At 48.7% G+C, this 15,088-nt stretch overlaps 7 protein-coding genes across 7 annotated transcripts; 4 read left to right on the forward strand and 3 right to left on the reverse strand.

The window, feature by feature from the left end:
- Positions 1–239: 239 nt before the first annotated feature.
- PENARI_c001G04482 (uncharacterized protein) lies at positions 240–1,088 on the forward strand (the record flags this gene model as incomplete). The annotated part of the gene is made up of 2 exons (XM_022626469.1): positions 240–354; positions 406–1,088. The coding sequence occupies 2 exons, from the start codon at positions 240–242 to the stop codon at positions 1,086–1,088; spliced, it is 798 nt and encodes a 265-aa protein (XP_022493485.1).
- A 500-nt stretch (positions 1,089–1,588) lies between these two features.
- Positions 1,589–2,448, forward strand: PENARI_c001G08376 (uncharacterized protein; the record flags this gene model as incomplete). The annotated part of the gene is made up of 3 exons (XM_022626792.1): positions 1,589–2,126; positions 2,192–2,273; positions 2,334–2,448. 3 exons carry the CDS (start codon positions 1,589–1,591, stop codon positions 2,446–2,448), a joined length of 735 nt encoding a protein of 244 aa, XP_022493081.1.
- A 756-nt stretch (positions 2,449–3,204) lies between these two features.
- PENARI_c001G03567 (putative C6 transcription factor) lies at positions 3,205–6,072 on the forward strand (the record flags this gene model as incomplete). The annotated part of the gene is made up of 1 exon (XM_022626399.1): positions 3,205–6,072. The coding sequence occupies one exon, from the start codon at positions 3,205–3,207 to the stop codon at positions 6,070–6,072; it is 2,868 nt and encodes a 955-aa protein (XP_022493148.1).
- A 386-nt stretch (positions 6,073–6,458) lies between these two features.
- Positions 6,459–7,504, reverse strand: PENARI_c001G08447 (uncharacterized protein; the record flags this gene model as incomplete). Its single annotated transcript, XM_022626798.1, has 2 exons — positions 6,459–7,243; positions 7,303–7,504. 2 exons carry the CDS (start codon positions 7,502–7,504, stop codon positions 6,459–6,461), a joined length of 987 nt encoding a protein of 328 aa, XP_022493871.1.
- A 1,345-nt stretch (positions 7,505–8,849) lies between these two features.
- Positions 8,850–9,658, reverse strand: PENARI_c001G08460 (uncharacterized protein; the record flags this gene model as incomplete). The annotated part of the gene is made up of 3 exons (XM_022626799.1): positions 8,850–9,284; positions 9,358–9,541; positions 9,594–9,658. The coding sequence occupies 3 exons, from the start codon at positions 9,656–9,658 to the stop codon at positions 8,850–8,852; spliced, it is 684 nt and encodes a 227-aa protein (XP_022493830.1).
- Positions 9,659–11,242: 1,584 nt separating this feature from the next.
- Positions 11,243–12,922, reverse strand: PENARI_c001G02812 (uncharacterized protein; the record flags this gene model as incomplete). Its single annotated transcript, XM_022626338.1, has 4 exons — positions 11,243–11,452; positions 11,979–12,105; positions 12,171–12,470; positions 12,555–12,922. 4 exons carry the CDS (start codon positions 12,920–12,922, stop codon positions 11,243–11,245), a joined length of 1,005 nt encoding a protein of 334 aa, XP_022493102.1.
- A 308-nt stretch (positions 12,923–13,230) lies between these two features.
- On the forward strand, positions 13,231–14,826 carry erg24B (uncharacterized protein; the record flags this gene model as incomplete). Its single annotated transcript, XM_022626954.1, has 3 exons — positions 13,231–13,304; positions 13,356–13,660; positions 13,718–14,826. The coding sequence occupies 3 exons, from the start codon at positions 13,231–13,233 to the stop codon at positions 14,824–14,826; spliced, it is 1,488 nt and encodes a 495-aa protein (XP_022493459.1).
- Positions 14,827–15,088: the final 262 nt, after the last annotated feature.

Consider the following 15,088-nt stretch of genomic DNA (forward strand, 5'->3'; position numbering starts at 1 on the left):
GATTCCAGGCATATAGTTCAAGCAATCCGATTGGCTCAAAAGCGTAAGCCAGTGTGGCTTCTGGATGTGGCTTATGCTTGAACGGATTTCGGAGTATTCGGGGTTAAGAGCTCTACCACTTACCTCCGTCTTTTCCGTTGTGCATGTGTGCATGTATTTCCTTCTCTTTGAGCTCGAATCTAGCTTGTTCTGTATAATTCGGAATTTTGCAGGTCATTGTCCACAGGAGTTTGTAAGGCATGGCCTCCACGGCCGGGATAGATCAGCATGCCGTTGCTCTCTCCAATCGATCCAAGAGGCGACTTATTACACCAGCGCGCCAGGAACAAAATAGAACTGCGCAGCGAGCGTATCGTATGTCCCTCTTTTTCTCAACTATAAACCGAGCTAACATATTCCTTAAAGGCGAGAGACAAAAAGAGCGCCGAAATCGTTCAAATGCCCAGAGCGGGCGAAAGAGAAAGCTGGCGCCTCAACCATCATCCGACGTATCAGAAATATTATCAAGCAGTTCACCTGATACCAGTTCTGAGCCTACATTAGCCAGTCCCTCACAATCATTAACACAGCTTCCATCTATCAATAAGGCTGGCACCTCACCAACCTCTCTCGCTGAACCATTAATGAACGCCCTACAAACGCCCCATGATACAATGTGGATAGCAATCCTGAACAACGCCGTCCGTCTAGGATTCGACGTCGGCCGATTGGCAGCCTGTAGTACCACCTACATGTCACCATTCTTCAAATCCATCACCGCCCAAGACAGCGCACAGGATCTAGTTGTCTCAACATTCAACTCATCAATTCCAATCCATCTTCAGCCTACCATGGCTCAGATACTTGTTCCACATCATGCCAGCTTGGACCTTATACCCATGCCGCTTCTTCGGGAGAGAGCTATCATGATGTGTTATGCGATGCCTCATGCTTTCAGTCTCTGGGACTTTAAGTTGGATATTTATACACGACATGCTCTTATTTGTCATCGGCATCGTGCTGATGGTGATTGTCAATCTTGGGACCAGAGGAGTTGGGAGGGTATGCCTTGGTTCTTGAAGAAATGGAGTACTGCGGTTGAAGAGTGAAATCAGGGATCTCTAAGACCAGCATGAAGTATGAGAAATGGGGTATAATATTTTCATACGGAGCACATGCTGATCTACATCTCTCCACTTTGAGAAACGGACATATAAGTGGGCTGAGAGAAAGAAAGAAGAAAGGGTTGTTCTATAGACAACTACCGACGTGAGTCGCCGGGAAACTCATGGACGTGACCATCACTTGAGAATGAGGCGAACAAGCCTATTGGATCCGACTATAACAAGCATAGACTATACGCACTATGTGCACTATACCCACTATAGAGACTATAAGTCAGTAGACCGGATTCGAATGCGGCAAGAGGCGATTGCCCAATGCGGGTCAGCATTCGATGATACGTCACTGGCCGTCACAACCTCGGGAACCCAGGTATGCCCCCAGGTATGCCCCCCAGCATTCTTCACTCTAACGCGTTTTCTACTTCCCGTAAATAGCTTTAACTTCGCATCTGCTATTTGACACCCGCAACTACAGTGCGACAAAAATGGTCTCCACGCGACACCACCCTCGCGAATTCCCATCGCCTGAGCGCGCCGCAAATGAGCTCGCCAAATCGCCGGCGACAACGAACCCCAACTCGCGCAAATGGGTCCATACCCCCTCAGCTGCGCTGACAATCTGGCTCGTCGTCTCCGTGCCCCTGGTCGCATGGGACGCGGGCTATGTATTGTTGCGACCGCATAGCATGCCCGGCGGGCGATTCCATTCCCCCATCTGGGCGCCTTACGCGCTCTACGGCAAGATCGACTATATCTATGGCTGGCCTGCCTTCAATGCGCGCAATGGATTTACTGCTGCGCAGACGGTTCTGAATCTCATCGAGACCACCGGTTACGTCTTCTATCTCTGGGTTGTTTACAGCTATGGCGCAACTGTTGTCGCTAGCCGTGGACAGAGGGTCAAGAAGGGTCTGTTGTGGTTTTTGAAGGGGGAAAAGGTTGTAGCTGGACGGATTGGGGCCATCGCGCTCATGGTCGCTTACTCCATGTCTGTCATGACTTTGAGCAAGACCATTCTCTATTGTACGTCCTTGCGATTGGATACATTTTTTTTATAGGTTGGGATGCTAACTGCCTTGAACTAATAGGGCTCAATGAGTTCTTCTCGGGCTTCGACAACATTGGCCACAATGCGCCGCTCGATCTCTTACTCTATTGGATCATTCCTAAGTAGGTCTACCTGCTACCCGCCACTTTCTGGAATGAAGACGACTAACCTGGTTCTTTTAGTGGCGCGTGGATTGTCTTCCCCAGCTACAACATCTACACCCTCGGCGCTGAGATCCTGAATGCTCTTGAGCTCGCGACTCCGCGCCAGAAGGTCGGACGCCCCAAATCTACCTAGATTTGGCCGCGCAGATGGGAGGGACTGATCTTAATACGAGGAGATGAGATGTGAGTGATCCGAGTACAATTGAGAAGAGATTGAATGAAGGGCGTCTCATGGACCCATTATATTTAGAAGGGTTGATATATGATATGGTGTCTGTAATGCAATGCAATTGATGACTCTCTTCTGGAACCCCTATAGCTCCATAAGCTTTTGTCAAGCTTCCGGTCTAGATGATAATATGCGGTTGCCCTACGTAGATGTAGATGTGTTTGTGCTTTCAGATCCGAGCTTGCATGCTACAAAGAGTCTGAGAACTCCAGAATAAGCCCCTGACTTGTAGTGCAGATCGAAGTGATAATGCCGGGGTATACTACCGTACGTAGCAACGGAGCTCACGACAAACTGATTGGTGCAAATCCCCCAGATTCCACATGTAACCTTGAAAGTCGATTGCGTCGGTAATTCCTTTTCCTTTCTAAAACGCAGAGCTATAAGATAATAGTATTCTTTGCGACGTCCTCAAAGGAGGGAGTCTCCGTAATAAGAGCACTACCAGTGGACGATCTTGCCAAGCCGGTGAACCTTTCCCCATATTAACTTCCTTCTCATTTTCTCAACCCCGACTCTCCGACTCTCTGACTCTCCGACTCCTTCCGCCATACTTCCCTTTCAACATCTCGTGGAACCCTCCGCGGATCACCTTTCGAAACTTCCCCGACCGTACCGAAGGATGCTTCGGGCCTGGGTCCTGGGGTATTTGCACCCGTCATGATCCCACCCGGTGACGAATCACCATTGAACCCCTCTGGCGCAAGCTTCAGCTTAGGCCAGGAGGAGGCAGCAGCAGCTCTCGAAGACTTCGACACGCAGAGCCATGCAAGTTCCCGCGACCCCGGTAGCACACAAACCGCCGACCCCGCGCTAGACAACCAACGAGACGACGGCGGTGACGGACCGTCGAACCCGGGGAGTTTCAACGACGGCGACAAGCCCGCTTGGAGCGAAATGAAGACCAAGGCTGGAAAAGAGAGGAAGCGACTGCCGCTGGCCTGTATCGCATGTCGCCGCAAGAAAATCCGCTGTTCGGGCGAAAAGCCCGCTTGCAAGCACTGTACTCGCTCGAGGATTCCTTGTGTCTATAAAGTTACTACGCGGAAGGCTGCGCCGCGCACCGATTATATGGCTATGCTGGATAAGCGGTTGAAGAGGATGGAAGATCGCGTGATCAAAACGATACCGAAGGAAGAGACGAGGGACATGACCTCCATCGGTCGGTCTGTTGTCAAGCCTTCTGCTTCGAATCTGCCGACCAAGGCCCAAAAGAAAAGAAGCGCAGATGAGGCGTTTGAGGCGGAGATGGATAAATGGACCCGTGGGGACCGCCGCCCGCCGCATGAGAGCTTCCCGATGAATCGCGAGATCAAGTCCAGCGACGGGAGTGGCCTTTTGACCGAGGGAGCTGAGTTCTTGCCTTCCTTGGAGATCCAGGAGCATCTTGCAGAGGTGTTCTTCGATTGTGTCTACGGGCAATCATACCTTCTGTTACACAAGCCCAGTTTTATGCGACGGCTCAAGGCTGGCACTGTTCCCCCGGTGTTAATTCTTGCCGTATGCGCTGTATCTGCGCGATTCTCAACACATCCTCAGCTCAATTCGGAACCGCAATTTTTGCGCGGGGAGAACTGGGCTAATCCTGCCGCCGCCATTGCTCTGAGCAGACATGACGAACCTAATATCACAATCCTTACCGTTTTCCTCCTTCTTGGTCTCCATGAATTCGGAACTTGTCATGGTGGACGAAGTTGGTCATTTGGAGGTCAGGCGCTGAGGATGGCATATGCCTTGCAGCTGCATCAAGAACTTGAGCAGGAACCAATGATTAACAAAGGCCCCAGCAACTCTTCGCAGTTGAGCTTCACCGATCAAGAGATCAGACGTCGGACTATGTGGGCATGCTACTTGATGGATCGGTATAACTCCTCTGGCAGTCAACGTCCGCCAATTGGAAACGAAAAGTTCCTACAAATCCAGCTGCCTATCAAAGAAACCCATTTTCAGATGGAAATCCCCGGTCCAACGGAAGATCTCGATGGTGATATTCTCAATCCAACGCCAGAAGATACAGGCCAGTTGTCAAACGCCAGAGAAAACATGGGTGTCTCGGCATACATCATCCGCTCCATCGTCATTTGGGGTCGGCTTGTTGACTACCTGAATCTAGGCGGTAAGAGAAAGGACCCACATCCACTTTGGCATCCAGAATCAGGGTACATGCGACTCAAGCGACAGATTGAAGAATTCTCCGCCTCCCTCCCGGCTCCTTTGACTTTCACCTACGAGAATCTTCAGATCCATGCGGCGGAGAAGGTTGCAAACCAGTTTCTCTTCCTCCATATCATCATACATCAAAACATGCTATTCCTCAACCAGTTCGCAATCCCCTTGTCACCGGGAGGGCGGCCACCACGGGATATGCCTAAACCCTTCCTCAGCAATGCAGGTCGTGCTGCGGTAGAGGCGGCGCATCACATTTCGGTCCTTTTCGACCGAGCTTCGGCCTACCCTCTCACCGTTCCTTTTGCTGGATACTGCGCCTATTCGGCCAGTACGGTTCATATCTGGGGCATTTTCTCGAAGAACGTCCAGCTGGAGGCGCGGTCAAAAGAAAACCTCCGACATACATACCGCTACCTTAATAAGATGAAAAAGTACTGGGGCATGTTCCACTACATGGTTGAAAGTGCCAAAGATCGATATCGTCAGTTTGCCGATGCAGCTATCCAGGGCTCAGTTGCAACTCAAAACGGCACATCACTAGCACCAATGTTCCAATACGGTGACTGGTTCGACAAGTATCCACACGGTGTATCAAGAATACACTGGGAGGATCCTGATACACGGCACAGAGAAAGAGGCGAGGATGCAGTGATGGGCCAAAAGCCCGATCTCCAAAGCGTGGAAGATTTCTTCGCAAGCCTGTCACCCACACCACAACAACCAACCCTCCCTCGCAAGTCGCGCTCTCGCAAAAACAGCAAACTATCAGATAGTGTTGCAGGCATGGAACAGACCTCCCCACAATCCATGATGGAAGTAACAATGGGAAACACGCCAGGCGTCCCAGGCAGCGCGTTCCCACAACCCTCCATGTTCTCCCAACCACGACACATGTCATTCGGCCAACCACCATTCGATTTCAGCATCCCTCAGGACCAACTCCCTCAACTGGATCGGCAATTTGTCTACGGCTCTTTCTCCGACTTCGACCCCAACTCCTTCGTCCAAAACAACTCTCCCGTCCCACCAGTCAACGGTGTCGAACCGCAGAACCCAGACCAATCCCTTTTCACTGGCCAACTAGACCCAGGCGCCCCCGCTGGAACGGGCGAATTCTACCAACCCAGTGCTTGGTTCTTACCCTTCAATCTTGATCCTGTTGGTGTTGCAAACCCACCTGCTCCGCCTCCAGGCCCGGCGCCGGGTCCTCCAAATAACGGCTGTGGAAATGATGCCCAACCCTCTGGCCTGCCCGGTGTACCAGAAGTACCTGGATTTTCCGGAGGAGGGGGGTTACCCATGAGCGCATATGACCTTGGTTTGTCAAGGGCAGATGTAAACCAAGGTCAGCGGCAGTGACCGGGTCAGGTATTGGTTACTGTTACTGCTTTTCAATGACCGCTATGTCGTTTTTGGATCTTATAATGATTCCAAGTATGTTTGGAGTCGGACTTGCAGGACTGGTGTTTTATTTTTGGTTTATTTTGGTTTTTTTTCCCCCTTACGATTTGCTCTTCTCTTATCACTACTTGTATTGTTTCAGGACTTTCCACGGTTAAGTTGCTTTGTGTACATAAGTTATCCTTACATCAGACATGTATATTCCCTTTCGATGTTGGATGGAATGTTTTTCAGGACTACAACGTTCATTATGGTAGGCTGGCTGTAGTGAAGATCTGTTATAAGATAGTAAATTTTTCCAGTCGAAGACCTTTCATCATGCTGGTTGTCTCGCGCTTCGACGATCATTCAGGCATGTTGTTGAGGTCAACCACCCAATCCGAGAAAATGGTTGACCAGTCCGAAGGATCCATTCTTATCCGACCAATATCATTTCCTTGTAAGTCCGCAAGGCCGTCTTCCAAGCTCTCGTCAGAGATAGGGGTGCTTTGTTCAAGAGCTCGCCAGAAGTCAGTGTCCTTAATAGTACCATTCAGTATCGGGCAGCGGCTGGCACTAGGACCTGTTCCCTGGGCATCGATCTCTTGGTGGTAAGGTTCCGTTTGATCCTGATGCGTCACAGCACAGGTACCAGTTCCAATATCGGCGGGTTGGTAACTGCTTGGTGGCGGTGCATATGTTGGCGTGATGATCTCCAGAACTGATTTGAACAAGCAGAAAAAGTCCGGGTATTTGGTTGATGGAATAGGTGTTACTGAAAGATTTCCCATGCGGTGTGCAAGACTCTCAAGGTATATCAGCATTTTCGCTCGTGTCTGGATTTGGAAAGCTCGGGTTTCAATCACATCTGCATAGGCCAGGTGAGAGAAGCATAATTTGGAGGCAGTGCTAATTGTCATGATTACCTGGCACCACTCTCTCGTCGAGAAATAAATGTATTGGTCCAATGGTATCGAGAGTAACGCTTCTAGGAATTGTTGAACTTCGGAGAAGCAGGTGGTTGCGAGAGATTGAATCTCTGGATCTGGGAGCTGTGTATTATGTCGCTGAGCTCGGTCGGATTGGAGTGGTTTGAGGGGCAGAAATGCTATTCTGACTTTCAAGCAGAGTCTTGAGAGACGAAATGGGACTTTTACGTAAATGAGTTAGCAGATTGCTTTAACGATTCTCAACATTTTTCCAACTTACTGTTATCCTGGATAGTGGATGGCAGCACCGAATTAAGAGCATCTATCTTTTTATAAAATGCTCTGACTGCCTCGTGGGTCTCTAGACTACACTGAGAAGCAATGTCTTGGTGGTTCATGTCAGGTTCATAGCTGGAGACTTCCTCATGAAGCATCTGAAGCCTCGTAAGTTGTATGCCGATATCTTCATCTGACCCTGACATTATATGAGCAGTCAAATCAAAACAGCCCGCTGTAGGACCATTATCTGGTCGTTGGCGTATAAAAGTGAGCCTAGACAAAGTCAGATTTTCCTTGTTATGGTGGATTTCAACGTGGTCGAGAATGAAAGAGACATAGACCTTACAAGCATGATAGGTTATAGCAAGCAATTGATGCATTCAGCGCCTCTTTATCATGAACCAGTTGCGCTAACCTCAGATCTGATACCATGGTCATCGCTATCTGCATGAACTGGAACAGCTGATTTCGTAGTGGTCGTTGGTGCATTGGGTACCTAAACGACGGGTCAGGACCGTGCAATCAAGCGGATATAGCGCTCCTAGAAGAGGTGCCTTTTACCATGCAATATAGACCAATAAACCCTGGGCATAATCCAAACTTTTCTCACCATGAAAAATGATCCTTTCGCTCAGTACGCGGCGAAAACGTCCATCTGCTCTTTGCTGTAGTCGCGGCATTCTTGAAGAGGTAACAGCTAATATTGCCAGTAACAGAAAAGGCCGTTCTTTTGCTAGCAAGTTTACTGAGACATCTTCAGGGACTCCTATGAAGGGGAAGTATGCTCTTCGATGTCGGAATTGCGATATCAGCTTTTCTGCTAAGCCCATGGTAATATTTCCATCTGGGAATGTATGATGAGTGTCAGGTGTTGCAGATCGGCCAAGTTGCTTCAAGTCCTCTGCTGGAGCTTCCGATGAACAACTCTCGTTCAGTTGATCCTGGAATACCCGGCGGTGCAGGTCAAATATCTGACTTGTCTCATCCGTCTGCTTTGGTTCATTTCCAAACAGGGAAGAGATAATATCATCACTGCGTAGTTGATCCCCGTTCGTGGATTGCTCTTTGGTAGATTGTGTCTTTTTGCCGGTGGGGCGTTCATACGAGCATGTGTAGCCAAATTTTGCGCATCTGAATTGACTTTAGCATAAAGGATCCTACTTTTCTGACTGCGAAAGCTTTTGTGAGTATCTCATACCTTTGACATGTATTAGCTTCCGAGGGTTTCTTTCCTGGCAAGCATCTGATCTTGCGTGCGCGGCACTTATTACATGCCCTTATGTTTCGAGGGCGCGGACAAACGGCCTCTATGTCATTATTTCTTTCCATTGTGTGTCTTCTGTGAGATGAAACTTAATTCCCTTAGGATATGAGTTTCAGGGATGCATGGTAAATTATAAGGAAAAGAAGAGAGAAAGCCGAACGGGCCGAATGAACTAAGAGGAGTTAGGCCGAACTAGGAATAGCCCTATTTCTAAATACCAACCAATATCACATCTGCCAAAACAAAGTACAACAATGTAACTGATATTTAGAGCAGAGAGAAATTCAGAAATCCCACATCTGGATATCCTTATAATCCACGTCTCTGTCTGGCCAACCCCCCTCCTGTGTCAGGACATCGACAACAGTCCCCTCGCCACCCCAGCTCTCCCTTCCAAACGCCGCAACCATATCAAACCCATTCAAAAGTGATCCTGTTGTCCAGATCTTGCCATCACGCACATAGCGCTTCTGTATCCAGTTGACTCCAGGGGCCGACTGCTTCATCGTGGCCAAAAACGGACGCGGCGCCGTGGCAGTTTTCCCCTCCAACAACCCAGCGACAAGAGCGGGTTGAAATCCAGCACATACAAGCAGGAGTGCGGTACAGTCATCGTGAGTCTTTCGCAAAAACGCTATCTCAGCCTCGGTGGCTTGGTAGTTGAATGACATCGCTCCAACAATCGCGATGTCGAGGGGCGGGCAGCTGGCGAAGGAGTCCTTTAAGCCATGCTTTAGTTGATTTCCTTTTAAATATTCTGATCAACTGGATGGGGTATGTGTGGTAACGCACCGTAGGAACAGTCTCCATATTTCCGGTCAGCTTACCAGGCGTTTTGCCGTCCTCATTCACCCAGTGAAAGGTGAAATCCGGAGCGCCCTTTTTCAGCTCATCGGGAAAAGGCAAAGTCTTAAGAAATTCGCGACTAATGCTCGAGAAATATCCCACAGGTGCAACGTCGAGGTGCTCAGTCAGTCTAAGATAGTCAGATAGAACCAATAAGCTTGATATAGATTGGGGAAATATACGTGTTGAATAGAATCACGCCGACACGGATCGGGCGTCCGGGGTTGCGAAGGTCGATAGGAGACATTTTACTGTTTGACTGAATGTTTAAAACTGTTCAATATGTTGATATTTCACATAGTTTGCAAATTGAGTATGCTCTTATACTTCTACTTCATCGAATGGCCCTTGCCATAATTGGTTAGCGTGCGGCCATCCGCTGTATGCTTCTCCCACTCGCCTAAACTTTCCAGCCGCACTTCCGCCCTCGTGTCCACTTACTATCCGCGGAATGCATGTACAGTGACACAGCAATAGTTTTGACACCCCTAGACTGGTTTCCTGATAAAACACTTAACTATTGCGGATTAGGTTGAATCTTATCTTCTATAAAAAGCACTCACTGAAGCAAAAACGTTTAGAAAGTAAGATGATATTGACTTGCTCTTTGGTTTGCGATAGGTGGTCTAGAAAACGGTCTAGAAAATGGTCTGCCCAATAGTGTTAAAAACATTTGTTGTGTCACTATATGTGTATTGATGAAGTCCTTTGATATGGACATGGCAACAAGATGACAACAATCAGTACCAAAATACTCAACTACAATCCTAATAGATAGATCATCTGCCCATGTTAGCAGTTCTCGTCCTTCGAAGAATCAGCGTTCAGTCTTCATTCAACGTCACTTATTATTCTGTATATGTTATATTAGAATTCTACTCCCCTTACCAGCTCACTTCAGACACTTACTTGCAGGGTCTACTCTATCATAACTGCTAAGTCCTAGCACGACTTGGTGGCCGACCCTTAGGTCTAGACAGTAGCCAGAAATAAAAGCACTCTTGTATTTTTGCAGTCATCACTGCTACATTGTTGATTGTTTAAGTGGTTAAAAAAAATGTTAGTTCGATTTGTATCATGTGCGTACTGCAGATATTTATGTGCAGAGAGGTGGTTTTGGTTTTGGCGTCGTCCTCACGCGTACATCGTAATAGAATATATATCTTTACCTATGTAATGTTATTTCCACCAACTCAACTATTTGCTAAATTAAATTACTTCTATGTGGTACTTTCTACAGTTCGGCAGTAAGTTAATATACAATCAAAATGTTCCTACGACCCGTAGAACTCAACAAAATGCATTAAAAAAAAAAATATTTGTTCTCAACTGTAATCCAAATGGTTACTTTTCTATGTGGAACCTAGGTCCCACACAACGGGCTAAGCGAGCATGGGAACACATTTCTTATTGCGCGCGAATAACCATACAACTAGCATCATTGGTCTAGTGGTAGAATTCGTCGTTGCCATCGACGAGGCCCGTGTTCGATTCACGGATGATGCACAACAGTTCCTTTTTTTTTCCCTTTCTATTTTTCAATTGTTCAATTGAATGTATCAGTTAATATTCTCCTCGCACTAGACTTGTCTCCAACGAAACACACTATTCTGGAGCTGAATAGGAATAGGAATAGGAATAAGAACACCCAGGCTAGCAATCGAGTCAAAACGGGTGCTACCTCACATGAATACATCTATGACAAACAAGTGGTTATATGTACTACATGCCCGCAGAGCGGCATCAACAAAAAGGGCTTAAGAATCGCTCATAATACAAGGTACACGAAGAGACCGGATAGAACAAAAACGAATAAACGAAAAGCCATCAACTAATCATCCCACTCCTCATCCAGTTGGTCTATTAGCCGGTTCTCAGCATCCACGTCGCGCCCCTGGCCTCGTCCTCCCCGTCCCCCGATAGCGCCGATGACACCGCCACGACCGCCGTCGGTGTCTGCGCGCATATACCCGCTGCTTGAGCGGGAGCGGTTGATGCGGCAGATACTGCCTAAGGATGAAAAGAGGATGATGAACATGTCCTGTTCGTAGAGATATTGGTCAGCCTCTTGTAGTCGCAATCAATTGTCGCACCAAAAATGTGCAATGTAAGATGTTGTTGGTATAATGAAAATACACGCAAACGAGTCTATGCGATCCTGTCCCTCAATCAAAAGCTCAGGGTATGAAACGACTGGTCCATTAAACGGACTGAGGGACAGTTCACTTGCATAAACATCATGAGACATTGTTTCAAGACACGAGAATGTATAAACTGCGATCAACGCAGCGAAAAATGATATGGCGAGCAGAATGAGAGAGAAAGAACGGAAGGAAAAGCACTCAGAAAGAATGATCTATGACCGTAAAGAAACAAGGAAACAAATGCATCAAGCCAACCCCAACCGTCTTTCCGAAGCGATTGGACTCCAGACCAGCTAAGAGTGTTCAATCTATCCTTGAAACAGGTAGTACTGCCCCATTTGAATCTCGAAACTTGCGTGACGCCAAATTGCCATATCTGAATCTGCGACGAGACCAACAAGGGATCACAGTCAAGACACTTACTTTGACAAAATCGAAGACTCCAGCCCAGAGGCTGAAGTTGGGGCATTGGCGCCAGCCACGTTGATGCATGACTGTTCGCTGGTAGGCGCAACCACCAATCAGATACACCGCCACGGCGATCAACATGCTAGATACCAGGTCAGTATGGCTTGTATACCACGGGTGTAGAATTGAGTGAATGGGGCTGCTCACATCACACCGAAGACACCGCCGGGTCCCAGACCTCCAGCGTTAGGATCTACGGCAATTCCACCACATGCAGCCGAGCTGCGGACTTCAAAGAAGTATGTGCATGAGTCCAGAGTGCCGACAAAGGAAGGAGTGGCCACGGTTGCTGGTGCATCGCGGTCGCAAAGGAAAGACATGATAGTCGACTTGTGTCGCTTCGAGATATTGGAACTGCCCATGCTACCCTCCTCTGGGCACGGCGAGCCATTGGTGTAATTGAGGACGAGTTTGCGGCCACGGAAGATAGGTTCAGAAGCTTGTTCTCTGGATGCGATATATAACTGTTAGCATATTGGGACACATGTATAGATCCAGCGACTAGACCGATTGGGTAATGAACTGCCATACCCTATGGAATATACTTTATCATCCCGCTTGTAATATGCACTGACGTTCTTCCACCGCGACGACTCTATCCCGACCACATCCGTCACGTTCTCGATGACCGGCGCGCAGAAGTTGATTGTGAAGTTGGCTGGGTAGTCGTGTCCCTTGGCATGCCAACTGTCATCCCGCGCATCCTTCACTACTTTCTTGCCATTCTTCAGTTCCGGCGGAGACAACGAGATCGCGCTGAGGTCAAAGTACAGCCCGGTAGTCGGGGAGCGGGCGACACATGGAGAATCATCATTGAGATGGGACGACTCGGCGCTGGATAGACCGAGGAACGAGGATAGGAGGAATAGGGCGTAATGAGCGGAGCTGGACAGCTTCATGGCTGGCTAGGAGGGGCGTTCTAGGCCGGACGCAGGGCACAAATATGAGACAAGAGAATGAATAGCGGAGAATAGAAGAGAATGTGGTGCAGTCAATGCAGAAATGGTTGATGCCTGCTCCGTGATGAAGGGGCCAAGAGACAAGACGCTTACGTAGCATTCATGCGGAGAAGGGAAAACTGCGGCTCTGGATGTTCCGGCATCATACGCGGAGCTCAGCGCAATATTTAATTGCCTGTCTTCCCCCCTCTGGATTATTTCCCTCGCTCATCATTGGCGCATATTTACTACGCTATCTTTCTCTCAACATGCCTGCCAAGAGTTCCAAAAAAAATTCCGTGCAACCAGTGCCGGAGAAGCGCGGTTATGAATTCGGTGGCCCGTATGCTTTTTGGAGCTTTACTTGAGTGACTTTGACTGACAATTATAACAGCCTAGGTGCATTTGGCATTGTCTTCGGTCTTCCTGTCCTGATCTACCTCTTTACCTTCGTCTGCAACGATGTCTCTGGCTGTCCCGCACCGGGCCTCCTTAGCCCCTCGACCTTGTCGCTCGACCAATTGAAGCGTGAAGTGGGCTGGCCAGAGGAAGGAATCACTGCGCTTTATGATACTGAGGTCACCCTGTGGATATTGAGCTACTATGCCTTCAGCCTGTTCTTGCAGGTCTTCCTCCCCGGCCAAGAGGCCGAGGGGTCTATGCTGGCCTGCGGAGGCAAGCTGAAGTACAAATTCAATGGTATGCGATACAATGCCTCACACGCAAAGCACTTTTGCTAACCTGGTTATGATATAGCCTTCCCATCCGCCATCATTATTCTCTCAGGCCTTGCTGGAGGCACCTATCTCTATGGAGCCGACTTTGTGGTGTGGACATTCCTGTGGGACAACTATGTCCAGGTGATCACCGCCAACCTGTTGATCTCCTCGTCGATCGCAATGTTTGTTTATCTTAAGAGCTTCACGGTTCCAGAGGCTGGCAAGCTCAACCCCAGCCTGCGAGAGCTGGCACCTGGTGGCCACACTGGCAATGCGCTCTACGACTTCTTCATTGGCCGCGAGCTCAACCCTCGCATTAGCCTGCCCATCCCCTTCGTCAGCGAGGCATCGCGCACCATTGATATTAAGGTGTTTATGGAGATGAGACCCGGTCTGCTTGGATGGACTATCCTGAACTTGTCCAATGTCGCCCACCAGTACCGAACCTACGGCTACGTCACCGACTCCATTGTCCTGGTCACCATCTTCCAGGCCTTCTACATCTTGGATGCTCTGTACATGGAGCCGGCTATCATGACCACCATGGACGTTATCATGGATGGATTCGGCTTCATGTTGTCCTTCGGTGACGTGGTCTGGGTTCCCCACGTGTACAGCATCCAAACTCGCTATCTGTCCGTCTTCCCGTACGAGTTGGGCTTGACTGGTATTGCCGTTGTTCTGGGTGTTACTGCTCTCGGATATTCGATCTTCCGCGGTGCCAACAACCAGAAGAACCGTTTCCGCACCAACCCCAACGACCCGCGCGTCAAGGACATCAAGTACATTGAGACTGCCGCTGGATCCAAGTTGATGATTTCTGGCTGGTGGGGTCTGGCACGTCACATCAACTACCTGGGTGACTGGATCATGTCGTGGGCTTACTGCTTGCCCACTGGCGTTGCAGGCTACGTTCTTATTGAGAGTATCAACCCTGCTAGTGGTGACCTTCAGAAGCAGGCCGTGCAGACCCCCGAGATTCGTGGCTGGGGTATGATCTTCACCTATTTCTACATGCTGTACTTCGGTGTCTTGTTAATCCACCGCGAGATGCGTGATGAGGAGAAGTGCGAGAAGAAGTATGGTGCTGACTGGAAGCGCTATACCTCAATTGTTCGCAGCCGTATCATCCCTGGAGTCTACTAAGGTAGTCTTCAACCGTTTCTTTTATGGGATCGTCAGGATTCTACCTATTTTTATTCCTAATTTTGTACAAGTATAGCCCCCTAATTCCTCATTCCTTCCCCACGGGCCCATCAGCTTCATGCTGGACGTCTCTGGTTATACGGAGCTTACGACCTTGGCCTAGGCCACTTCTATTGTTACTTGATAGACTTTGATGTCTAAACCAGGCACATTACGGGACCATTTCTATGTCAAGTAATCCGAAATAAGATGAAATTAAACT

Source organism: Penicillium arizonense, assembly GCF_001773325.1.
Source record: "Penicillium arizonense strain CBS 141311 chromosome Unknown PENARI_contig001, whole genome shotgun sequence".
Classification (NCBI taxonomy): domain Eukaryota; kingdom Fungi; phylum Ascomycota; class Eurotiomycetes; order Eurotiales; family Aspergillaceae; genus Penicillium; species Penicillium arizonense.